This window comes from Alexandromys fortis, unplaced genomic scaffold, assembly GCF_014885135.2.
Source record: "Alexandromys fortis isolate MF-2015 unplaced genomic scaffold, M_Fortis_MF-2015_v1.1 scaffold_83, whole genome shotgun sequence".
Taxonomy (NCBI): Eukaryota; Metazoa; Chordata; class Mammalia; order Rodentia; family Cricetidae; genus Alexandromys; species Alexandromys fortis.
Genome location: NW_026068001.1, coordinates 6525601 through 6552180, shown reverse-complemented (window position 1 = coordinate 6552180; position 26580 = coordinate 6525601). Strand labels below are relative to the sequence as shown.

Genomic DNA, 26580 nt, shown 5'->3' with positions numbered 1-26580 from the left:
ATGATCTTATCCACTGAGCCAGTTTTCTAGCCCCAAATTAATTTTTTTATAATGGATTCTGAAATGGCTCCCACAACTTGATATTTAAAATAACAACTGATTTATGTTGGTTCCCGGCTGTGATTTATTAACACTTCCCACCCATTTTCAAAGATAACTGAATTGATCATATATATTTCCTTAATGGAATACTGCCACATAGACAACACAAGTTAGCAATGGATTTTCTTTATTTGCTAACAAATCAAGGAACTGTTAGGACTGAATATTTACAAAGTATCGACTTTTGTTTGGTGTTTTGTTTTTGAGACAGATTTCTCTGTTTATCCCTACCTGGCCTGGAACTCAGTTATGTGTACCAACCGAACTCATACTGTTTAAGATCTGCCTGCCTCTGCCTCCTCAGTCCTGAGACTAGAGGTGTGCATCAGCATGCCAAGTTTATCTGTTTTTAATAGTCTCGGTGCTTCTCTTTATAAGGCCTCTCATGTAGCACAAAGCTACTGTCACATTTCTTGACTTTCCTTGATTATTTGGCTTTCATTGAATTTTTTCAAAGCTCTGTGTCCAAGGTGTTAGGAATTAAACACAGAATAGAGCTGGGCTGATGCTAAAGCTAGTGGGGAAAAGTAGCATCTTGACAATGGAGGAGCCTGGTAGAAACCATTTCAACTATGTAGTCAACATGAGCATAGTGAGGATAGACATAAAGTGGCATGATCTGCCTTCTGATTGTAATACCAGGAGGGTGTAGCATCACTTCTCTAATATTCTTGGCCAGAATTAATAGCACATCAAAGAGGAAAAGGACTGTGTTGAAGAATTTTAATAGTACATTTAACAGATCATTTATTTTGGGATACATCAAAGGGAAATACATTTTGCTAGAATATTAGATGGGTTGAAAAGCACCTATTAGTAGATTTCCAGTTACCTTATATAATGATAGAAGATTAATGTGTTTTGTGGTTTCTTTTTTGGTTTTTCAAGACAGGGTTTCTTTGTGTAGTCTTGGCTATCCTGGAATTCTTTTTGACCAGGTTGGTCTCAAACTCATAGAGAACACCTACCTCTTGTCTCCCAAGTACTGGGATTAAAGATTACATCACCACCACCCTAGCCAGATTAAAGGATTTTTTTTTTTAACTGACAGGTCATTGGTTGAAATCAGCAGTGGTATGATTATTCATATTTTTTTAATTTGTAGATCATGAAGACTATGACCCACAGACTGTGAGACTGGGAAGTAGATATAGTCATGTTCAAGAAGTTCAAGAACGGCTTAACTTTCTTAGGTTTGTTTGATATTTGACTATGTCTTTGGTGGGTTTTTTTTTTTTGCTTTGTTTTTTTTTCTTTTGCCACATCTTATTTTCCCACATAAAAAGGTCCCATGTCTTCTTTTGTTGCTGAATGCTTTAAGATTAGTCCCTGGGTTGTAACATTCTCCTCATTACTTTAAGCTTTAGGGTAGCTGTCTCTTGTTCGTTTATGCTTACTTTTATTACAGGACATTTTTTTGTTTGTTTAAAGGGTTTTTCTGTGTAGCCCTGGCTATCCTGAAACTCTCAGATAAAAACTGATGAACTCTTAGAAAGAGCTGACATTTGTAGTTAAAAATATAAATGTGATAGAGGTATTACTTCATACATAAACAGGTAGGTTGTGTTGTGTCAAATAAATTAATTTCTTTTTGTTTTTCTAAGATTTTTATTGAAGGATGGCCAACTGTGGCTGTGTGCTCCTCAGGCAAAACAAATATGGAAGTGCTTAGCTGAAAATGCGGTTTACCTTTGTGATCGTGAAGCCTGTTTCAAGTGGTATTCCAAATTAATGGGGGATGAACCCGACTTAGATCCTGATATCAACAAGGACTTCTTCGAAAGTAATGTACTTCAGCTTGATCCTTCCTTGTTAACTGAAAATGGAATGAAATGTTTTGAAAGATTCTTCAAAGCTGTGAATTGTCGAGAAGGAAAACTAGTAGCAAAAAGAAGAGCCTATATGATGGATGATTTGGAGTTGATAGGATTAGACTATCTTTGGAGGGTAAGTCAAAAGTAGGAGCTCTGTCAGCATTGCACCTGATGTTCTTTATTTTTATGTAGCATCTTGTTTTCTTCTATCTACTTTGAATTCCTTCTTGAAAGACTGAGCTTTTCGTCAAAGCATATTTTATTTGTAGTAAAATGTCATTCTTAAATTTCTTTAAACAGTTGCATCTTGCATTTAGTCTTTATTTTGATGTTTGTCTCGTTTACTCAGTCAACTTAACCATTATGATGTTAGTATAATTGAAAATAACTAAGGATATGATTTGAATTTAAATGCTCAACTAAAACATTTCCTGAGAAACACTAATTTTTTTTTTAATGCAGGTTGTAATTCAGAGTAATGATGATATTGCCAGCCGAGCTATAGATCTCCTTAAAGAGATATATACAAACCTTGGTCCAAGGCTGCAGGTCAATCAGGTGAGGATCAGTGTGCATTAAAACTTTCACAAGCTAGAATTCTAGCTTGTGAATTATAACATATAAAACATAAAAGTTGGGTGTGATGGTATGTGCCTATAATGTTGGCATCTGAGAGCCTGAGGCCAGGAGAATTAGAGGTTTAAAGTGAGCTTGGACTATATAGTGACACTTTACCTCAAAATACATACATTTGTAAAATACCAAGTTCTTATATCTCTTACATGGAATACTATCGAAGTGAATCTTGTCTTGAGAATGATCTTGAAATGGTTGGATTATTTTGATGTTTATTATTATATTGAAATAGTAAAGACTTTGCCGAGTTTATTTTCATAACCAGTTACATAATCTTAAATGTCTTTTTTAAAATATCATTTGGCCTTAACTTATTTTGACACTAGCTTCCTTTTAACAACAGTAGACTATCTGCCTAAATATGATTATTTAGAGCAACATTGTTAGGTGTTTTCATCTGTCTTTATTTGTCGCATTATATTTGTAGGTGGTGATCCATGAAGACTTCATTCAGTCTTGCTTTGATCGTTTGAAAGCCTCTTACGACACGCTGTGTGTTTTGGATGGTGACAAAGACAGTATTAATTGTGCAAGACAGGAAGCTGTTCGAATGGTTAGAGTATTAACTGTTCTAAGAGAATACATAAATGAATGTGATAGTGATTATCATGAAGAAAGAACAATTTTGCCTATGTCAAGGTATGTGAATAACTGATCAACTGAGATTAATTTTTAGTCATTTGGTATTTTCCTAGCCGTTTTTTAAAAATGTACAAGGAAAAAGGAAATTTATCTTCTTGAAAAATGTTTCTTGCCCTTTAAAAACATAAGTATCTTCTGGAAATGTTTGCCTATTTTTGTGGTAGAACAGTTTATTAGGAAAGAAAACAACCCCAAGAGAGGAAGTGGGTCAGGCCTTATATGGCTTTTTTTAAAAGTGTGTGGGATTGTTTGTTTTGTTTAAACATATTCTCAGTGTGTAGTAAGTTATTTTGTGTGTCTGTAGTCATGCACATGCCATGGTTTTGAGTGTGGAGATCATATGACAGTTTGAGAGATCAGTTCTTTGCCATTTACTCTTTGGGTCCCAGGGACCAAACTTGGGTTCTCAGGTGTGGTAGCAAGCTATTTTACGTGTTCATAGGCCCAAGTTTTAATATAATTGTGTGTTATATACACATGTATATATGTAGAATGGACCCACCATGCTCACTTATGGAAACGAGGTGAAATTTGGTTGTCCTGTCATTCTCTACCTTATTATTCCGTTCAGACAAGGTTTCTCACTGAACCTGGAGCTAGACTGGCAACAAACCCTAATCATCCTGTCTTTGCCACCCACATTTCTAGAGTTAACAAGTGCTTCTAACTTTTTAATATAGGGGGCTGGCAAATGAGTTTGGATCCTCATGCTTCATGCTTGTACAGCAAGCACTCTGAACCATTGAGCTATCCCTTCAGCCTCAGTTTTATAGTTGTTTACACAGTTAAACACTATAGCATGCCTCTTAGTCCAATGCTCCGGAAGCATAGGCAGGGGGATTGTTACAAATTTGGAGCTGACTTAGACTGGTCAATATAATGAGTTTCTAGACCAACCAAGACTCTAATGAGATTCTGTTACAAAAAAAGAAAGAATATAGTGCATAGTTAACTTCTTTTGAGTGATTGCCTACATTGTATGTATGTGTTCCATATGTGTGCCTTGGAGGTCAGAAACAAGCAGTGTATCCCCTCAGACTGAAGTTACAGACATTTGAGCCCTGTGAGATGAGCTGTCAGGCAGGTTCTAGGAACCTAACCTGGTTCTTCTATACCTTGTGTCAAACAACAACAAAATAGCATACTCAGATTGAAAAGTAATTGGAATGAAGTCTTAAAAACTGACTATCAGGTAACCAATATAGCCAAGAAATATTTTCAAATGCTCAAATAATACTTTTTAGGTTTTACCATTTAGTAATTCAAATGATATTTATGTAGTTGTCGTTGATGAATATAATTTCCTTTTTGTATCATACCTTCAAGATAATATGGCAACATATTGTAGTTTTGCATTTTTTTTGGGCAATTCTTTTTTTTTTTTGTAATATTTATTTATTTATTATGTATACAATATTCGGTCTGTGTGTATGCCTACAGGCCAGAAGAGGGCACCAGACCCTATTACAGATGGTTGTGAGCCACCATGTGGTTGCTGGGAATTGAACTCAGGACCTTTGGAAGAGCAGGCAGTGCTCTTAACCTCTGAGCCATCTCTCCAGCCCTTTTTTGGGCAATTCTGAGTGGTAGTGCATGCCTTTAATCCCAGCACTCAGACAGATCTCTCTGAGTTGAGAGCAATTTGGTCTACATGGCAAGTTCCCGGCCAGCCAGAGCTACCCTGTGAGACCCTATCTCAAAAATAAATAAAATTCAGGCAAAATGTATGACAGTTTTTTTGTTAATACTCTCAAAGTTAATCTTACCTTGCACATTTGTAAATAGCAAGAATTACTGAGTTTACAAGCATAAAAATTAAACTATTACTATATCTGTGTCTTAATTTTGGGAGCTGCTTTAGGTTGCTCATCCCAGACTGAAATTTATAATCCTTCTTCATCAGTGACTGAATTACTGAAATGAGGCACCATACTTGACATTTGTACTAATTTCTTATAGATCAGTACATCATTTGATGCCGCCGTGGTTTAATAACAATGGAATATAGTCATTGTGTTTTGGATATTGCAGCCTTTATAGTTAAAAACAATTTTTATTTTTAGGGCACTAAAAAGTCTTGTTTTTAAACTTTTGTTTAATAAGAAAATACTTAATGCTAAATTTTTATCTTTTTTTCTTGGCAACTAAATTTGGAAATCTGCTGATAAGATTTTTTTTTAAATTTCTTTTCCCCACCAGAGCTTTCCGTGGTAAACACCTCTCTTTTATAGTTCGATTTCCAAACCAGGGCAGACAAGTAGATGACTTGGAAGTTTGGTCTCATACAAATGATACAATTGGTTCAGTTCGACGATGTATTCTCAATCGCATTAAAGCTAATGTAGCTCATACAAAAATTGAACTCTTTGTGGGTGGTGAGCTGATTGATCCTGGAGATGACAGAAAGTTGATTGGACAATTAAATCTAAAAGATAAATCAGTAAGTATATATAGTTACCAAAAGAAAAAATTTTAATAGAACCTCAGACTGTATTTCATTGTTAAATATTTATGTTAAATGTTAAGCTTATAACACTAACTCAAACATTAGGATACTTAAAATATATCAAAACAAGTAGCTACAAGGGTATTTTTTAAGTGTACTTTCGAAAATATTAGCATCTGGTTTTGTTTTATGTATATGAATGTTTTAAAAACTTGTATGTCTTTGTACCGTGTGTGTACCTGGTGCCCTTGAAGATCAGAAGAGAGGGCATTGGATACCCTGGAATTGGAGTCACAGACAATTGTAAACTGCTATGTAGGTGCTAAGAATTGAACCCAGGTCCCCTGCAAAAGTAGCCAGTGTTCTTAATCACTAATCCAGCTCTCCAAGTCCAGCATCTGTAGTTTTTTGATTCATTTGTTGGTATATCATCAAATAAGTTTTCTTGTTTTGTGTGTTTTTTTTCCCATTTTTGATTCTAATATATATCATTTTCAGCTAATTACAGCCAAACTGACACAAATAAGCTCCAATATGCCTTCAAGTCCTGATAGCTCCTCTGATTCCTCAACTGGGTCTCCTGGAAACCATGGTAATCATTATAGTGACGGCCCCAATCCAGAAGTGGAAAGCTGTTTGCCTGGAGTGGTAAGTAGATTCAGTTGTGCAAGGCATTATGCTAGAGTTGTTGAAAACAATCAAATACATAGGGGTTTTTTTGTTGCTGTTGAGGAACTCTTTCATGAGACAAAATATCTATAGAATTATCCATTTAAAAAAATTTCAGTAAAGCCTTCTGCAAGGTAACCCTGTAGTTACTATTTGCTTATACTTGCGTATAGTTAATCTATTAGAGTTAAATTGGAACATTTCAATATATGAATTTTGAAAGCTACTAGTCTTATCCTGTAAAATGGATCCTTTCAAAACTTCATATGCCGTGAAGTATCTGTAATCTTTCTCAGATTGTATCCAAAGAAACAGTGACATCTCCCATTCTTGACCTCTTCTTTCACCCCTCCTCATAAGAACTTTAATGTCTTTAATGACAAGCCACTCCAGTATAAGAATAAACTGGTTAGGAATTTATTAGTGGCATGTCCAGAGTCATCTGAAGTTAAATGCAGGTGAAAAATAATACTTAAAAAAATATTGCAGATGTTGCTCAGATGATGTTAGATCTGCATCATGAAGAATTTGTAAAGGTAGGATGAGGAAGAACAACAGGTGCAATTTAAATTTTAGGTAGACCTTTTTGAAGCCAAGGAATAATTTACAAGTAATTTTGTGTATTTTGTGTTCTAGATTATGTCACTTCATCCCAGATACATTTCTTTCCTTTGGCAAGTTGCAGACTTAGGAAGCAGCCTAAATATGCCACCCCTTAGAGATGGAGCAAGAGTGCTTATGAAACTTATGCCGCCAGGTAAGATGTTTCCAATGATGACATAATGCATGGTAACAATAAACTCTGTGTGTGTGTGTATTATATTTATATAAACATTTTTCTGGAGGTATGAGTTTCCAGACAGGGTTTGTCTCTTTGTGACCTTGGCTGTCTTATAACTTGCTCTGCATCCCAGAATGGCCTTGAACACACACACACACACACACACACACACACACACACACACACACACACACAGAGACCTGCCTGCCTCTGCCTCCTAAGTGCTGGGATTAAAGGTGTGTGCCACCACCGCCCAACAACAATTTTTTTCCCTAAATGAACCACGCATCAGTGGTTATAGGCCTAAAGACCAGAATCTTCCTACAGCTTAATTTTATACACCCCAACACCTTTTTTGAGACAGGGTTTCTCTGGGTAGCTTTTTGAAGCCTGTCCTGGAATTCTCTCCATATACCAGGGTGGCCTTGAATTTACAGAGATACTCCTGTCTCTGCCTCGTGTGCTGGGATTAAAGGCGTGCGCCACCACTGCCCAATTTGAAAGTGTCTACATTTTTAATAGCTAAAATAAAACCAAAAGATATCTCTTGGGGATCTTGTGAGCTGGGTCAGTGAATGAAAGTGTCCCTCCAGACCTAATGAACCCGTAGTTAGATACCAGAACCCACATGGTAGAAGATAACTGACTCCCCTCAGCTGTCCTCTGACCTCCACACATTTGCCATTCACTCACATATATACACATACAAACAGTAATAAAATTTCAAATACTTACTTTTGATACCAGATTTTATGAAATTTGAATTTTCATAGCCTTTATACGTTTTGCTGGTGTACGACCACACTCATTCATTCATATATTGTTTGCAATTTTTTGTCAATCAGCAGCCAAGAACTGAGTAACAGACCATGTGGTTCCAAACCCTAAAATATGTACCATGGCCATTTGTAGAACCCGATTGCCTAGGACCGGTAAGATGGCTCAGCAGCTAAAGGTGCTTGTCACTAGTCTTAAAAACCCGAATTTGATTTCTGGAACCCACTCTCACAGTAGAAGAAGAGACTGGCCTCGAACTTACAGATTTGGCTGTCTCTGCACCACCACCCGGCCCACCTTGGATAATATTGACAGTTCTATAGTGTTTGCTTCCTCTTCTTTTCACATCTTTGGCTTAATGTATCATTTAATTCGTCCACATAATTTTTGAAGCGATCTTGTGCTTCTCTTAACCATTGTTTTCTAAAGTAAACACCATGTTCTGACATAAGCAACTTTGTTGTCTGGTTACTATAGGACAGAGTAAATTTACATAATAGATTACCAGCTTAGACTCCTCAATTCAATTTAGTCCTGACCTGCCTATGACAGTTTTTGCTTTGTGTGTGCAGGTTCAACCTCCACAACATAGTTTAAAAATAGAAACCCACACCAAAGCCTTGAGCTTGTGATTTGAACTTCCTGTCACCAGATGGAGACAGTGAGCCAGTAAGGTCAGGCAAAAACAAAATAAAACAAAAAAAAAAGTCAAGGCTGCCTTTTTTTTTTTTTTTTTTTAATGAAATCAAGATCTAGTACCTAAATTTGGACCATTAAGATGGCTTAGTGGGTAATGGTACTTAATACACAAACCTGATGGCCTGAATTACATCTCTAGAACACATAAAAATGGAAGCAAGTAAACTAACTCCAAAAAGTTTTATTCAGACTTCTACACATGAACAATGTTATTGTGTACTCACACAGCTTACATGATTGATGAACTTTTTAAAATCAAACTATAATTTCTAAATTTGAAACAGCATTTGGTTAAAGTATGTATTGCTTTATACATATATGTATAAATATGTATAACAAAGCAGAATGAGTTGCTTTTTAAGATCTACTTCCTTCAAGGAGTTTAATGTAAAGAGTATGTAAATATGCCAAAGTCTGTTGTAAGGTCTTCATTCTCCTTGTTTTCCTGGGTTTTTTTTGTTTTTGTTTTTTTTTTTATGTAGGTTTTGCTGGCCTGTAATTCACAGAGATCCACTTGCCTGTGCCTCCTCATTGCTTGAATTAAAAGCTACTACCACCCTAATTGGTTGGATTTACTTTTTTTTTAATAATGCATTGCTTTAGGTATATAATTGCTTATATTTAGGTATCCTTTAAAGACACTAGAGGGAAAACAGTAACCTAAGGTAGAAGCTTACAAACTGCCCACACGTATGGTTAAAAGCCTGCTTACTGTTCTGAATTACTCAAAGAAAACATAAGTTTTCCTTTACTTCTTTTCTAAACATGCTTTCCTTAACACTTGGGCTTTCTTAAATCTTTCTCTAAAGCTTCCCTCCCTGCGTGTAGCTTGTTGTTTACCGCATGTCTGACCTCTATGACAGCTTAAATTGCATAACTTTTTTTTTCTTCCTCATTTGCCTCCTTCAGGTAGCTGCTGAGGTTTTACAAGCTTGCCTGTTCTGAGGTTATTCTTTTAAGCACTGATAAAATGGTCCTTCTTTTTCTTTAAAAAAAAAATAAATTACCCTTGATGACAAGATTATGGGCAGATTAATTTTTTCCCATCCATATTTTATAATTAAAATTTGTATACGATCAGGGACCTAAAATTATTTAGGTGTGTATATGCACACACCACAAAGCAGTCCTTTGGTTCAGACTCTTCAGAGAGATAAACTGTAAGCCAACAGCATTAAATGATTTGTTTAGCATTTGTTGCTTACTTTTGAACTTTTTGTGACAGGGTTTTGCTGAATATTTCTGGCTGACATTGAGCTTTCTATGTAGACTATGCTAGCCTAGAACTCTTTGGCTGCCTCTACCTCCTGAGCATTGGGACTTAAGGCATGCACCACCACACTTGGCCTTAAACTTTAAAGATTTATTTATTTATTATGTATACCATATTCTGTCTACATTTATGACTGCAGACCAGAAGAGGGCATCAGATCTCATTGCAGATGGTTGTGAGCCACCATGTGGGTTTAAACTCGGGACCTTTGGAAGAGCAGGATAATGAGCCATCTCTCCAGCCCCAGGCCTTAAACTTTTTTCTTTTAACATTTGTTAAATTTATATATTCATTTTTTGTGTAGATAACACAGTGTTTATGTGGTGGTCAGAGAATAGTCAGAGATTATGTGGCTCAGAAATTTCCTCATACCACCATGTGAGTTATATGAATTGAACTCAGGTTATCCATCAGTTTGGTGGCAAGGACATTTACCTACTGAATGAGCTTAAATGAGCTCATTTCTTCAGTCTTACCTTTTGGTTCCATCCTACATTCAAGATTTTTGATTATTTGTTTGAGATAGAGTATCACTGTATACCTCTAGCTGTCCTCAAACTCACAGACTTGCTTGCCTCTGCCTCTGCACTGAGATTAAAGGTATGCACCATGTGCCAGGCTCCTCTTCAGTCTTAAGGTTCAGTTTCTTGGGTACAGTTATATCTATCACTCAGTGAAACAAACTAGGTAGGAAATAATGTAATGTCATTAGGTAAGCAGTAAATTTGTAGGAAAGAACCGTTCCTTTGGAAGTGTTTTTTGTTGTTGTTTCTGTTTTGTTTTAAATTGGTCTCCTGCAGCTGAATAGAGGCTCCTGGGATGAGAGACTGTTTCCTTGGGTAATTAAAAAGCCTAGGTTGGTGTTTTGTTTCTCTCTTATTTGGTTGCTTTTTAAATCAACTCAAATAAGGTTCTGTGTTATAGAAGCTTAACTGAATGTATACCTCAACTGAATTGTTTGCTGTTCCATGCTTTTGAAAATATTAGAAGTGATAAAGATGTAAATTGCGTTTTATTTCAGACTATGCTTTCTCTATCTTTCTCTCCCTTACAGATAGTACAACAATAGAAAAATTAAGAGCTATTTGTTTGGACCATGCCAAACTTGGAGAAAGCAGCCTTAGTCCATCTCTTGACTCACTCTTCTTTGGTCCTTCTGCCTCACAAGTGCTATACCTAACAGAGGTTAGTTTTTTGTCTTTTACATTTTGAATTTGAGTCTTGATCTTGACATTGATCTTTGATGTGTTACTATGAAGAATGTGGATAAGATTAGATGGTTTTAAAATAGTCAGGAATGTCTTAGTCTTTGATATGGAGGTTATGTTTTAAATTCCTTTTAATGCAATCCTTTTCTTTTCCCCTTCCCCCTTTTATTTTCAGGTAGTCTATGCCTTGTTAATGCCTGCTGGTGCACCCCTGGGGGATGATTCCTCTGATTTTCAGCTTCACTTCTTGAAAAGTGGTGGTCTACCCCTTGTCCTGAGTATGCTAACCAGAAATAACTTCCTACCAAATGCAGATATGGAAACTCGAAGGGGTGCCTACCTCAATGCTCTTAAAATAGCCAAACTGTTACTAACTGCTATTGGCTATGGCCATGTTCGGGCTGTGGCAGAAGCTTGTCAGCCAGGTGTAGAAGGCGGAAATCCCATGACATCGGTAATACAGACTTGTTTGGTTTTGCTTTGCTTTTAAAATTTCTAATAGTAGATATAATTTTTAAGATTAAATTTCTCAGCGATTTTAAAGTTCAACTTTGATTCAGTGTTGAAGTTTTCTTTCCAGTGGGTATCTTATGACTGTATTTGTATTAAAAGTATACTAGCTCTTCACTGGCTTCATTACTATTTTGGAGGGTGGTTCCTTCAGTTCTTTTCTGACCATTTGAGTTTTGTTTGGCTCTCACTGTAAACCTAAAAAAAAATCTCACATGTAATGAATTTTTAACTTCTGTCAAGGAGACAAGATACCAGTGGTGTTGAGTTGTAGTTGATTTAGCCTCTTACCAGTTTTCTTTCTCACCTTCATTTGCTTAAACTCCATTTATGAAGTTGTCATTCTGTTTTTGCTTGGATAGCATCTTTATTTTGGTGAAATTCTCAAGATAAACTAGAGTTTGATGCCTAGTTAAAGGTCAAACTATGAATTTAATTTTTTTGAAGATTTGATTATTAGTGTACATTGGGGTTTTTTTGCCTGAGTTTATGTTCAAGGGTATCAGATTCCCTAGAACTGGAGTTACAGACAGTTGTGAACTGCCGTGTGGGTGCTAGGAATTGAACCCCGCCCTTTGGAAGAAGAACCAGTGCTCTTAGTCTCTTGAACCATCTCTTCAGTATGTTGATTTTTAATAATATTTAATTAATTGCTGAAAGAAGTCAAAAGTCTTTGGGGGATAGAGGCAAGAGGATTATTACATATTCAAGGCCAGCCTAGGCTACAGACCCTCTCTTTACAAAAGTCTGAAGAAAGTTTTGTTTTTAGAAATTACTTATGTCTTAATAGGGGAGGAGTGGAATGTTGGTGATTATGATATATAATTGTTCTTGTTGTTGCTGGTTTTTAGTTTCTGGGATATTTTGTTGTTTTTGTTTGGAGGGTCTCTGTTTTGGTTTTTCAAGACAGGGTTTCTCTATGTGACCCTGACTGTCCTGGAACTAGCTCTGTCGACCAGGCTGGCCTCGGAACTCACAGAGATCCACCTGACTCTGCCTCCCGAGTGCTGGGATTAAAGGTGTGCACCACCACTGCCCAATGTAGTTTCATGATACCCAGAATTTCCCTAACAGCAATCCTAGAGTAAAGAGCAATAGAGATAGAAAATGAGAAGGAGTAATTAGGTAATTGACAATACTTGCAGAATAATGAGTACCTTGGAGATAATTGTATTATTTTATTCTGACCACTTTCATATGTTACAAGTTTTCTGTAAAGCAACCAGGTGTGGTGGAAGTTTGTAGTCTCATCATTTAGAAAGCTAAAACAGGAGGATCACCAGTTTAAGGCCATAATAGTATACGAAACTAAAAGAAAGGAGCAAACTTTATACAAAAGATAAAAATGACTAAAATTAAGTATGTATATAGATACATACATATATGCTATATATATTTTGTATATACATACATACTATATATATTTTGAAGTAATTCTTGATAGGTTAAAAAGGAAAGAGTGGTTCTGGGTAGCTTAAGCAACATGAGGAAGGCCAAGAGTTTAGTTGGGATCCTGTATCTCACCCAATGAGGAAAGGGCTCTTGTTAGGATGAAAACAGATTCATACTTTAATTTATGACATGACTACTTAATGATGTATACAATATACACAAAAGCCAGTAACATGCTTCCTTTTCCATCTCTTCTATAATACTTTGAGAATATGCCATTTGCCAGTTCCGGATATTAAGGTATTAAGGTAATTGTCAAGTATTTGTGGACAGTTAAAAACTTAGTGTAGGGATATCTTAAACATTAACAATACAAAGAAATTAGAAATCAAAGTCAGAATTACTCAAACTACTTCATATGCCTCTTGTTCATTGAAAATCTTAGTATACTGTTAAGTAAAAATACCACTATTCTTTGTATGTTAGGCTTTTTTAATAGTTGTAATTTTTCTCACTTGCAAAGTAGAATTTGATAACTGGAGATGATGAGCAGGGTCTACCCAAAGGGTGCACAGGTACGAAACATAGTCATGATTTGCTGTATCTTTAGATGAGATTGAAGTTGATCTGTTCTTAGAGACATGGGTTAGATTAATCTACAATAAGGGATTGTATAGAAATTGGTGCTACTTGGATGCCATATTGGCAAAGTGGAGTGCTTTGTGTATTACTGCGGAAAGAAAACATCTTAAGGGAATCATTTTAAATTGATGAGTAGGGTACAAATGTTTGGATGAAGTTATATACAGAATACTCAATGTTTTAACTTTTTATTTTTTCAGGTCAACCAAGTAACTCATGATCAAGCAGTGGTGCTACAAAGTGCCCTTCAGAGCATTCCTAACCCGTCATCTGAATGCATGCTTAGAAATGTGTCTGTTCGTCTTGCTCAGCAGATTTCTGATGAGGTTAGTATTGTTAAAAGTAATATACGTACGTGTGTGTGTGTACTTGTGTCATAGTGTTACTGCACAAAATTATTTCTATATAAATATGCAAATTACTTTATAGTATTATAATTTTGTGCAGTAACACACACATATAATGTTTACTTGTCTTAAGTGTTACTCCAAATTTTCTTTAATTTTTATTTTATTACATGTGTTTTGCCTGGTTCAGTTTAGATAATGTTTTCCTAACGTCAACTTAATTTTAGTGCAATATTTTTCATCAGCTTTTTGTATAATAGACAGCATTCTTTCAAAGTGTACAGCTGATACTTTTTTTTTAAGATTTATTTATTTATTATGTATACAACATTCTGCCTCCATGTATGCCCGCACGCCAGAGGAGGGCGCCAGATCTCAGTACATGTGGTTGCTGGGAATTGAACTCAGGATCTTTGGAAGAGCAGCCAGTGCTCTTAACCTCTGAGCCATCTCTCCAGCCCCAATACTTCTTAAAATATAAGCACTACACAGAATATTTTTTTCTTTGCCATTGGATCTCAAGATCAGATCCAGGGTTTTACACCTATAGCCCTAAGACAGAATAGTTCTGTAATTCTTCCTTGTGTTTTTTTTGTTTTGTTTTGTTGTTGTTTGTGTTTTGTTTTGTTTTTCAAACCATTCTTTCCAGGCACTAGTCCCAGGTAACCAGTAATTTTTCTGTCCTGATGAAAGAATCTTTTGTTTTGTTCTTTGTTGCTTTGCTTTTCAAGGCAGGGTTTCTCTATGTAACAGTCCCAGCTGTCCTGGAACTCACTTTGTGTAGACCAGGCTGACAGAACTCAAAGATCCCTCCTGTTTCTGCCTCCTGAGTGCTGAGACTAAAGGTGTGAGTCAGCGTGACTTGCTAAGAGGGTTTTCATTTTTCTCGAATTTTATTCATTTGGATCATATGCCTGTAATCCCAACACTTGGGATGCTGAAGCAGAAGAATAACAAGAAGGCTAGCAAGACTGGATCAAAAAATGAATTAAATAAAAACAAGTTAATGACTTTTGTGAATTGCCAGTGTTCTAAGACTCCTTAGTTAATTCGTTTTTGTTAAATATTATCCTGTTATAAACTGGTTGTGGTGACACATGCCTTTAGTCCCAGTACTTGGGAGGCAGAGGCAGGTTGGATCTCTGAGTTCTAGGCCAGCCTTGTATACATAGAGACCTCCAGGACAGCCAGAGCTACATAGGCTGTCTCAAAACACACACACAAATACAAATATGCATACACTTAGAAATATATCTTTTATATATAAAATAAACCTGTATATATCCCATTATGAATGTGCCATACTTTGTCTATTTGGGGTTTTTTCTCCCTTTTTTTAGATATGAATAAAACTGCTGTGAAAATTCTATACAAGTATTTGACTTTTTCTGTTGTAAAAACCTGGGAGTGCAATCATTGTCATTTTTGTGATGATCAGCACTAATAGTCTAAACAACAGTTTTAATTATTATTTTTATAGGCCTCAAGATATATGCCTGATATTTGTGTAATTAGAGCTATACAAAAAATTATTTGGACATCAGGATGTGGAGGATTACAGCTGGTATTCAGCCCAAATGAAGAAATCACAAAAATTTATGAGAAGGTAAGAATTATAAGAGAAATATATCCCTTATATAAAAATGAATGTTAGTGAATTATGTATATGACTATACTTATACTGTATTCATTTTAAAATATCCAATCACTTTCATAGTAACAATTGCAGCTATAATTGAATATTTACTTTGAAAATAAAGAATTTAATCCTGTGAGGCTGCTTTAAAATTAAAAGAGATTTTTCTGTTTTCACTGAAGTGAGACTATCTCAAAGAATTTTTTTCACATTTGTTTTTTCATTATCTTTCAGTCCTATATTAAGTTACGGTTCTGTCATGTATACCTACCTATCCCTTGAATACTACTGCATTCTTTGGGGGTTTTGTTTTGGTTTTTAGTTTTATTTTATTATGCGTATGAGTATTTTGCCTTCATGCACATATATGTGCCATGAATGCCTACTTCTCTCAGGGGTCAGAAGAGGGTGTTGGATCCCCTAGCACTGGAATTATAGACAGCTGAAAGCCACCACGCAAGTGCTATAAATTGGACCTTGTTCCTCTATAAGAGCAACAATGCTCTTTAACTGCTGAGCCAACTCTCCAGCCCACACTGCTACATTCTTAAGAAAAAGTTGAATAGTAAGGACTGACTCACTGACTCAGTAGAACTTCCCCTTTGTATCAAACTCATTGTCCTTTTTACTGTTTGTATGTTCCCATATTATCTGTTTGGTATAGTCCTCAGTATTCATTCAGCAAAATAATTGAAAGCCTAGTTCATTCACATTACTATAGTATTGACTTTTCAATAAAATCACCGCATATTTGGGGTTAGGAAGATTTTTGAAACCCTTACTGAACAATTGTCCAAGGAGATTGATTTTTTTTTTTAATTGCACAGTAGAAAAGCTAGATAATAGACCTATTTTAACCTACTGTGGCTCACAGGAAAAAGAATGGTTGATGTTGGTCTTCAGAAGCTTCTTACTAGAAAATGGTTAATGATTATATATATTTAGTATATATCTTTAACCCTTTTTGAGTCACAGCAAAGTATTGATAGTAGACTTTATTTTCATTTCCAAATTATTCCAAAAGGCCTCAAGAGGTATGAATAAAAAGAAGGACCATGTAATTTAATGCGTAGGTAAATTTTAAACGCTTAAGTTTTTAAAGTCATATTTTCCTCTTAAGCACTTTTTAAATGAATTTATAAAGCATTAGATTTTTTTATTTCACTTTGTAAGCAAAATTTGTTTTTTGTTGTTTCTTCCCTTCCTCCTCCCTTTCTTGTTCTCTCTGTTCCCCAGCCCCTAATCAGGAATCTCCCCTTAGACTTTCATGTTACATATGGTTTTTCTTTAAAAGAATCTTTAAGTAATTTGTTTTCTAATATAATTTTACAGACCAATGCAGGCAACGAGCCAGACTTGGAAGATGAACAAGTTTGCTGTGAAGCATTGGAAGTGATGACATTGTGTTTCGCCTTGATTCCAACAGCCTTAGATGCTCTAAGTAAAGAAAAGGCTTGGCAGACATTCATTATTGACTTACTATTGCACTGTCACAGCAAGTAAGTTTGTTTTTATGTTTAAGAAGCTTCATTTTTTTAAGTAGAGTCAAGTTTATGTTACTACAAGGTATCAGAGAAACCAAATACTCTCCACAGTACATTAATGTTGAAGAAATTTTCATTTATTAATTACTTAGCATAAATCCCTCATTTTTTTATCTCAAGAGCATTTAATCAGTAACAGTAATGTTTCAAGCTGCTTTTTATGTAAGTCATTCAACTTTAAGGCATTCAAATTTGTAGAAAATGGTTTCCATCCATTTATATTAGTCTTAGTCTGATTTTTCACATGTAAGTAAATTATAAAACTAATTAGGCCAGGTATGGTGGGCTCACACCTTTAATCTCAGCACTCTGGAGGCAGAGGCATGGATACCATTGTGAATTTGAGACTAGGTTGCTCTACATCTCAAGTTCCAAGACAACAAGGACTACATAGTGAGGCTATGTCTCATAAAACAACCACAAAAAAACTAGTAGGTGTTGCTGTTACATGTTAATGAGTCAGGTTCAACTTGCCTACTCCTGACAGCACACTAATGTGATACAGTGTAGTATCAAGTGAAAATATACTGATAAGAAAAAAACCTTAAGTAATTTTCTTGAACACAGTCTGTCTGGCCAGTTAAGAAACTCTTTCTTACTCTCTGAACGTGTTGGACAATGAGGGCTGACTGAGAAGCCAAGGACAATGTCACTGGGTTTTGTTCCTACTGCATGTACTAGCTTTGTGGGAGCCTAGTCTGTTTGGATGCTCACCTTCCTAGACCTGGATGGAGGGGGGAGGTCCTTGGACTTCCCACAGGGCAGGGAACCCTGGCTCTTTGGACTGGAGAGGGAGGGGGAGGGGGCTAGGGGGAGGGAAATGGGAGAAAGGGAGGAGGTGAAAATTTTTAATTAAAAATAAATAATGAATAAATAAAGATGAAGTTTAAAAAAAAAAAAGAGAAAGAAACTCTTTCAACCAGGCAGTGGTAGCATACATCTTTGTTTTCAGTACTCAGAAGGCAGAGACAGGCAGATCCTGAGGGCAGCCTTATCCACAGAGTGAGTTTTAGGACTACACAGAGAAACCCTGTCTCCAAAAGAAAGAGAGAGAGATAGAGGGAGGGAGGGAGGGAGGGAGAAAGGAAGGAAGGAAGGAAGGAAGGAAGGAAGGAAGGAAGGAAGGAAGGAAGGAAGGAAGGAAGGAAGGAAGGAAGGAAGGAAGGAAGGAAGGGGGTGATGGGAGGTGGGGAGAGAGAAACCCAGAAACATGGAATCCAAACAGAACAGGAAAAGCATGCTGCCTCTTTGAGAAAACTTTACGATGATTGGACAACTCTGTACATTTAGTTCCATATAATAATGCATTTGCATGCTGGTATTGAAGGAAAGATTTTTGAATTAGGGAATGCTCAAATCTTAAATTTTAAATTTAGGCCCAAATCTGAAAGTTTTATTGTCATTGATTTAATTGTAACTGGTTCTTGGACACATACTGTGTCTCAGCTCTTTGAGGTTCTAGAAGCACCATGTCAAAGAGTTGTCTCTGCTCCCCATGAAGTTTATGTAGTATGTAAACTTAGGTGAAAGATTGAGCCATAATTGTTAGATAAAAATTCCCATAATGTCATTAGTCCCCTTAGAAAACATACTGTATAAATACTTTGTCCTTAGAGAATATCTTAATCACCTGAAAGATTCGTTGGCACATTCTTGGCCAGGCCTACCACCATTTCTCATCAGATTTGAGAACTGGCACTTCTAACAAGTTTCCAGGTGATACTGATGTTGCTCATCTGGGGGCCATGCTTTTGGAACCAGTACAACAGTACTACCTACAGCAATATCCTTTCTCTGATAACATAATTCCCTTTGACCCCATATAAAATGCACTTGGTGGTGGATGTTTTAGGACTTGCTATAGAGCATTTTCTACCTATAAGAGTTTGAAACCTGTTCAGAAACAGTGTTTGGTCTCAGCCTTGGACTTGCTGTGGTAAACTTATTTACTTATGTATTTTTTATGATTGCTTAAGTGAATATTACTTTATGATCTTAATAATTTCCATTTCAGAACGGTTCGTCAAGTAGCACAGGAGCAATTCTTCTTAATGTGCACCAGATGTTGCATGGGACACAGGCCTCTACTTTTCTTTATTACTCTGCTCTTCACTGTTTTGGGGGTAAGACACTTAAAAAAAATGTTTACTAGTGTAACTAATTCCTTCAACTAGGATATTCAGGAATTTGTGAATTTAGCTTGTATCGGTTAGGGCAATCTATACTTAATCAGTAAGACTCAGGGTTTTGTATAAAAGAAATTCCAAGCATGAACATACTGTATTTTCCCATTTTCAGAGCACAGCCAGAGAGAGGGCTAAACATTCAGGCGACTACTTTACCCTTTTACGGCACCTTCTTAATTATGCTTACAACAGTAATATTAATGTACCCAATGCTGAAGTTCTTCTCAATAATGAAATTGATTGGCTTAAAAGAATTAGGGTAAGTCACAATTAAAGCTATGTTTGTTTTTATCATTGTTAAATGCTTCATTAATAATGGTTCATAGTTTAGAACATTTTGGTGAAGTGAATAAATCTAAACTAAAACAGAACCAAAGAACATGCATTGTGTTGTTGGGTTGTGCTTTACAGAATGAATGCATTACTACTTACAGAAAATGTGTGCTTAAGAATTTAGAATACATGGGCTGGAGAGATGGCTCAGTGGTTAAGAGCACTGGCTGCTCTTCCTGAGCTCCTGAGTTCAATTCCCAGCAACCACTTAGCAGCTTACAACCATCGGTAATGAGATCTGATGCCCTCATTTGGAATGCCAGGCATACCTACAGACAGAGAACACATACATAAAAAGCTGAGCATGATGGCACATGCTTTTAAACCTAGTAGGTGCAGAAGCAAGCACATTTGTATGAATTGAGGCTACATAGTAAGGTAGTGGGGAAGATTTGGCATACTCTAGGTTCAGCTGCAGTTTTAGCTTTTTTACCTTTCAGCAAATTTTCATTTAAAGAAAATGCTGTCCTGGTGGTGGTGGCGCACACCTTTAATCCCAGCCTTAGAGAGGCAGAGACAGGTGGATCTCTGTGAGTTTGAGGTGAGCCTGGTCTGCAGAGCAAGTTCCTGGACAGCAAAAGCTACACAGAGAAACCCTGTTTAGAGGGAGGGAGAGGAGAACGAATAAATAAAATGCTGGCATTCCCCCCAAAAGTAGTCAGATACACTTAATTTTGATTATAACTCTTGAAAATTTGTATAAAATTTTATTTCTGAGGTGATCTATAAGGGAGATCTACAAGGGTGAGGGGGTTTAAGTGTCCACATCAAAAACAGTATGGCAGCAGAAACAGAAAGCTGACCAATCATCATACTTAAACTAAAGAACCAGATAGGGTGAAGCCAACAAACACATCCTTCTAGTAACTAATATATTTCCTCCAGGAGGATTCTACCTCCTGAAGATTTTTCAAGTGTCCCAAATACCACTAGCAGCTGGGGACCAAGTGTTTAAATATAGGAGCCTATAGGGCACATTTCACATCCAAACTACAGCAGATTTTAGCCTTCAGATTAGCATTTCTTCTAGAAATCCATAAAGCATATTTCTAGAAATTTCAAGATAATTTTAACTTGCTTGACTGGAAAAGTTTAAAATAGTCTCACGTTCTTTTAGCTGTCTTGTTCAGATTCTTCCATTTCATAAGTTCATCATTGGATTTTTTTTTTTCCCCTTTGGCAGGATGATGTTAAAAGAACAGGTGAAACAGGTATTGAAGAGACAATCTTGGAAGGACACCTTGGGGTTACAAAAGAGCTACTGGCTTTTCAGACTCCTGAGAAAAAGTTTCATATTGGTTGTGAAAAGGGAGGTGCTAATCTCATTAAAGTAAGTTCTGTGTTCTGGATTTTAAACTACATATTCTATCCTTGTAAGTGTTGTCATTGAATCTGATTGATAGTATTAAGTCTTTGATGTGTTATCGTTAGCTTTTATAAAACCTATCTTTTAAGAATCTTTACCAAGGTTGCAGTGTTTGTTTAGATAATGTAAAGCAGTTATGTCTTCCAGTAGCCATGTCAGATTTCTAGGCATGTTTCTATATGCATATAAAATGTCAGTGTAAAGTGTTACTTAATTTTTCTTTTCTGAAAAATCTGAACTAAGTCCTAAGTCCCTTTTTCTTTGTTTTGTTTTCTAAGACAAGGTTTCTCTATATAGTAGATTTGACTATCCTGGAATTTGTTATGTTAGAGCAGGCTGGCCTAGAACTTAGATTTGCCTACCTCTGTTTTGTTAAGACTACATCATATATAAATTGTTTTTCTCAATTTTCAAGACAGGGTTTCTTTGTGTAACCATCCTAGCTGTCCTGGAACTCACTTTGTAGACCAGGCTGGCCTCTGAACTCACACAGATTCCCCTGCCTCTGCTTCCCATGTGCTGGGATTAAAGGAGTACACCACCACTGCCCCGCTTATATTAATTCTTTAAGTTTTTTAACAGGGTAATTTAGGTGATAAAATGTCATTTTAGTATAATTTCAGTCAAAGTTTTCTTATATTGATAACCATTTGATTTTTAAAGTAAATGTAAAGTAGAGCCAGGCACTACGATCTCGGAGTTCAAATTCAGGCTGGGCTATGTAGATTCTGAGTAAATATAAATGATACTATAGCAATCAGCTCTGTCTTAATACCTAAAAATAAGTAAGAAATAGGTTGCGTAGGTAAAGAGTTTTTAAAATTAGGATATTTTCACTAGAAGTCCCACTATGTTTTCTGTGATGTAAGAAAGTCTTAAGTTGTAATAAACTTTAAAATGATTTTCTTAAAAGATAAATTCAAGGGGGCTGGAGAGATGGCTCAGAGGTTAAGAGCACTGGCTGCTCTTCAGAGGTCCTGAGTTCAATTCCCAGCAACCACATGGTGGCTCACAACCATCTGTAATGAGATCTGGCACACTCCTCTAGTATATGGGCATACATTGAGGCAGAGTGTTGTATACATAATAAATAAATCTTAAAAAAAAGATAAATTCAGAATATGTCATTACTAATATGTATTCTTTCTTTCAACTGTTTAGGAATTAATCGACGATTTCATCTTTCCTGCATCCAATGTTTACCTGCAGTATATGAGAAATGGAGAGCTCCCAGCTGAACAGGCTATTCCTGTCTGTGGTTCACCAGCTACGATTAATGCTGGTTTTGAGTTACTTGTAGCATTAGCTGTTGGCTGTGTGAGAAACCTCAAACAGATAGTAGATTCTTTGACTGAAATGTATTACATTGGTACAGCAATAACTAGTAAGTACATTAAAACATAAAATTGTGGAGATGATTCTTTTAAATTCTTTTCTTTTTTACAAACATCTTCATATTTTTGTTAGTAACCAATCTTGAGATTTTTAGCAAATAGATATATGGAAACAGGTACAAGTGCAAGTAGTTGGTAAACTAAATGTCATCTCTCAAATCTGAAATATAATCTATCTTCATTGTAGTCAGTAGCCTTAGTAAATGCAACCAAAATCTAAATCTCATGACTCAAGAGTCTTATCAGGCATTCATAGAGAAATGAATTCACATTTGTTCTTGTTGTTGTATTGTGTTTTGTTTCGGGTTTTTGTTTTTTGTTTTTTTTTTTTTTTTTTGAGACAGGATTTCTCTGTGTAGCCCTGTCTGTCCTGGAACTCGCTTTGTTAGACCAGGCTGGCCTCAAACTCAGAGACCTGCCTGCCTCTGCTTCCTGAGTTCCAGGTTAAAAAGTGTGCACCACCACCACCCATCTGACTTGATTTTTTTTTTCTTTTAAGACATTTAACTATGGAGTCCTGATTGAATACAAACTCATAAGAGATCTTGCCTTCCAAATGCTGGGGTTAAATACATGTTTCTTCACATAGATATAGATAGATCGATATGTTAGATCAATAGATTGCTCAATCAGAATATATACTATACAACACATAAATCCTCAGCACTATATAGATCTTTGAAAAGTCTGCAAAATGATTTTATTATTACATTGTATCCCAGAATAGAAAACACGGTTGTTAAAAGTACCTTAAAATTAGACATTTAGCTATTCTAGCAAATTTAAATATAGTAAGATGAAATTTTTTTAAGCTTAATGGAGAGGTATTTTCCTTTTGAGTAATACATTTGCATGTTAAATTTTAAGTATGAATTGGGTATGGCAATACACACCTGTAATCTCAGTATCTGGAAGGTTTGCTATGAGTTTGAAGCCAACCTGTTTGTATTAGTTACTTTTCTATTACTATGATAAAACACAATGAACAAGACAACTTACAGGAGGAAAGGTTTATTTGGGCTAACATTTTCAGAGGGATAAATCTCAGCCAGAAAGTATGGCAACAGGTAGGAACATTAGAAGAGCTCACATCCTGGAACTGCAAACAGGAAACAGAATGAACTGGAAATAGCACATAATTTCTGAAACCTCAGAGCCTGCCCCAAGTAACATATTTCCTCTAATAATGCCACACCTTGTAAACGTAACCAAATGGTGCTGCAAACTGGGGACCAAGTTCAAATGGCCCAAACTATGAGGTACGTGTCATTCAAAAGGGCCATACTGACCTGCATGCAAATTCCAAGACAGCTAGGACTGCATTCCAAGGCTCTGTCTAAAATGAAAGCTAACAAGTGCTAAAAAAGTATATTTCTGACCATCTATTCTGGCATTTTTGATAGCCATATCATCATTTATATCTTCTCTGTGTGTTCAGGTCCTCTGGAAGAGCAGTTACCGCTGAGCCATCTCTCTAATCCCTTGTCACTTTGTTTTCCACTTGATACAGCTGATATATATCTACCATCTGATTTGCTCCTTAAAATAACATGGTGTGAAAAAATAAGCAGAGCTAGTTTTAACTGTATTTGCAAGTGTCAGGACTAGGACATAAATTCTGGCTATTTGGGATTATTGAAACCACAAACATGAATAAGTTTTATTTCATTAAAGCTGAGCGAACCATCATGTATTGTGATGTATATAAAGTAAAAATAATGGGGTGGAAAGATAGCTCAATGGTTAAGAACGCTTACTACTATTGTAGAGATCCTTAGGTTGGTTCTCAGCATCCACATTGAGTGGCTCACAAATACCTATATCTCCAACTCCGGGGGTTTTACACATATCTCTGGCTTACATGTATACACAAACATACACATTAATAAAAATTTTCAAAAAGTAAATAATGACTGAATAGTATATAGATAAAACCAAACTGAACAAGGAAATGTTAGCTGTATCCCATCATATGTGAATATATCAGAGACTGCCATAGAAGCAGCACCAGATTAAAAATACGGAGTTCGTTGGAGTCAGAGATGTGGCTCAGATGGTAGAATGCAGTGACTTTCATTTCCTCATACTATATAAAGTAGGCATGGTGGTGCATACTTGTAATCCAATCCCTGGGGTGATAAAAGCAAGATTATCCTGGGTTGCATCAATAGTTCCAGGCCAGTCTGGCTACATGCGAACCTGTCTCAAAAACAAATAGTATTTTAGATTGGTGGGTCGCTATCTGTCTTAAATGCATTTATTAGTAGAAAACATGCCAAGTGAGAGCCCTAACTCCAATGGCTGCACAGGTAATAGTGTCAACTGTTTTGACAGTTTAACAGAGCTTGAAAAAGACAAAATGATTCATGCTTATGCTATAAAACTCTTTATTTTTCAGCTTGTGAAGCACTTACTGAGTGGGAATACCTGCCACCTGTAGGACCTCGCCCACCTAAAGGATTTGTGGGGCTGAAAAATGCCGGTGCTACTTGTTATATGAATTCCGTGATTCAGCAGCTCTATATGATTCCCTCCATCAGGAACGGTATTCTTGCAATTGAAGGCACAGGTAGTGATGTAGATGATGATACTTCTGGGGATGAGAAGCAGGACAATGAGGTAAATTTTGCATATAGTACTTGTTTTTTCTGTGTTTGAAATTCTAATAACTGATACCATTCTCCCAAAGGCGACTGAGGGAGACTAGTATAGTCACCAGTTTCCACAAGAGATTGGTCCAGGATCCCCTTCCAGATTCCCTCACCCCCACCCCAGGAGATCAAAATTCACTTATTAGCATTTACAAGTAGTTTGAATAGACCCTATACAAATCCTTTTCCTTTCTTTAGGTTATCTGTAGATTTTATATAACACTTTAGTGTCAGTGCTATGTTGTTGTTGTATTACATAGAAAATATTTCTAAAAGTCTGTACATGTGTGGTACAGAATCAGTTTTCCTCCCAATATTGACCTTCATGAAGCCACAAATGCTGTCAGTGGATATGAAGAGCTATTTCTGGTGTATTTTCCTTCCTTAGACTGTCAAAACTGTAAAAGTTGGCATTAGCTTGGCCTCTCCCACTTGGACTACCTCCAATGCATCTTCTTTATGTAGAATTTGATAAAAGTTGAACTTTGACTAGTTTAAGTCAGCAATGACTACCCTTTTGGTTTTCTGGTCCACATTGGACAAAGAATTGTCTTGGGTCACACAACTTAAAAATCATATTCACTTTTCTTTTTTTCCCATTTTTGTGTCCATGATTTTTGAGGGGATATTCCTGCTATGCTGTTCAAGCTAGCCTCTGAAGGTCTCCAGCTTGAGTCTTGCAGGTGCCAGTATTATAGTGTATATGCCATGCTAGGCTGTTTTTTTCTGTGGTTACATGATTTTTCTTATATACCATCCCCCATCCCAATCATATCTCTACCTACTTAAAACTCTTCTCTACTTTAAATATTTTTCACATGATCTTGTTATGACAAGGCTTTTTTAAGCTGCCTGTAAAGTAGCCAGAGCAGATACTTAGGTAGGATGCCTGTTTTCAAAGAAGAGAATGTGGCAGTACTGAAGTTGGGTCATGTCTATACCCACCCTATGTCTTTTTTTAAATGTTTTATCTATCCCTGTTTGTAGTGTTAGTGGGAATTGAAGTGAGAAGCCCAAGTATACTATTCTTTTTGTAAATGTTTTTGGATATTTCTTCTTTTCTTCCCTTCATTCAGGAAAATTGGATTTGTTTTAAATAAACAGTTTACCACTTCTGGGTCTTCTAAACCAACTCTTCCCAGACATACTAGACTTAAATGATCCAGGGATTGGGGACTGAGTATTTTTACTTTTTACAAAAGCTTCATAGGGGGTGCTTATATCCAAACCTGGCTAGGACCCTACATATTGTCTATTCCTATATCAAAGGTCAAACACAAAATATCCACTGAACTATAAGTTTTCCTTTGTGGCTCTCATGATTTTGAACCTTGGCAATTTTCATGTTATTTCTTTTACCCCTATTTGTTTTTGTTAAGGATCTGACTGTTTTGCCCAGGTTGCCCATTTTTAACTCCTGGGCTGGGCTCAAGTGATCTGCACAAGTAGCTGGGACTTCAGGCACATTCTGCAGTACTCAACTCTACTATTTATTTTCCAAGGTTTTACAATACACTGATCTTAACCATGTT

At 36.3% G+C, this 26580-nt stretch overlaps 1 protein-coding gene across 6 annotated transcripts in view; it reads left to right on the top strand.

Annotated features, from left to right (window-relative positions):
• Positions 1-26580, top strand: part of Usp9x (ubiquitin specific peptidase 9 X-linked) — a 134031-nt gene that overhangs the window by 80693 nt on the left and 26758 nt on the right. For all 6 annotated transcript variants that reach the window (XM_050160766.1, XM_050160765.1, XM_050160769.1 and 3 more), the window contains 17 exons: positions 1208-1295; positions 1707-2049; positions 2379-2474; positions 2980-3191; positions 5394-5634; positions 6139-6288; positions 6946-7066; positions 10894-11024; positions 11223-11501; positions 13792-13917; positions 15419-15544; positions 16907-17073; positions 19133-19241; positions 19417-19563; positions 20821-20967; positions 22165-22387; positions 24796-25016. In XM_050160766.1, coding sequence (XP_050016723.1) covers positions 1208-1295; positions 1707-2049; positions 2379-2474; positions 2980-3191; positions 5394-5634; positions 6139-6288; positions 6946-7066; positions 10894-11024; positions 11223-11501; positions 13792-13917; positions 15419-15544; positions 16907-17073; positions 19133-19241; positions 19417-19563; positions 20821-20967; positions 22165-22387; positions 24796-25016 — 2927 coding nt within the window. The remainder of the gene's footprint in view (positions 1-1207; positions 1296-1706; positions 2050-2378; positions 2475-2979; positions 3192-5393; positions 5635-6138; positions 6289-6945; positions 7067-10893; positions 11025-11222; positions 11502-13791; positions 13918-15418; positions 15545-16906; positions 17074-19132; positions 19242-19416; positions 19564-20820; positions 20968-22164; positions 22388-24795; positions 25017-26580) is intronic.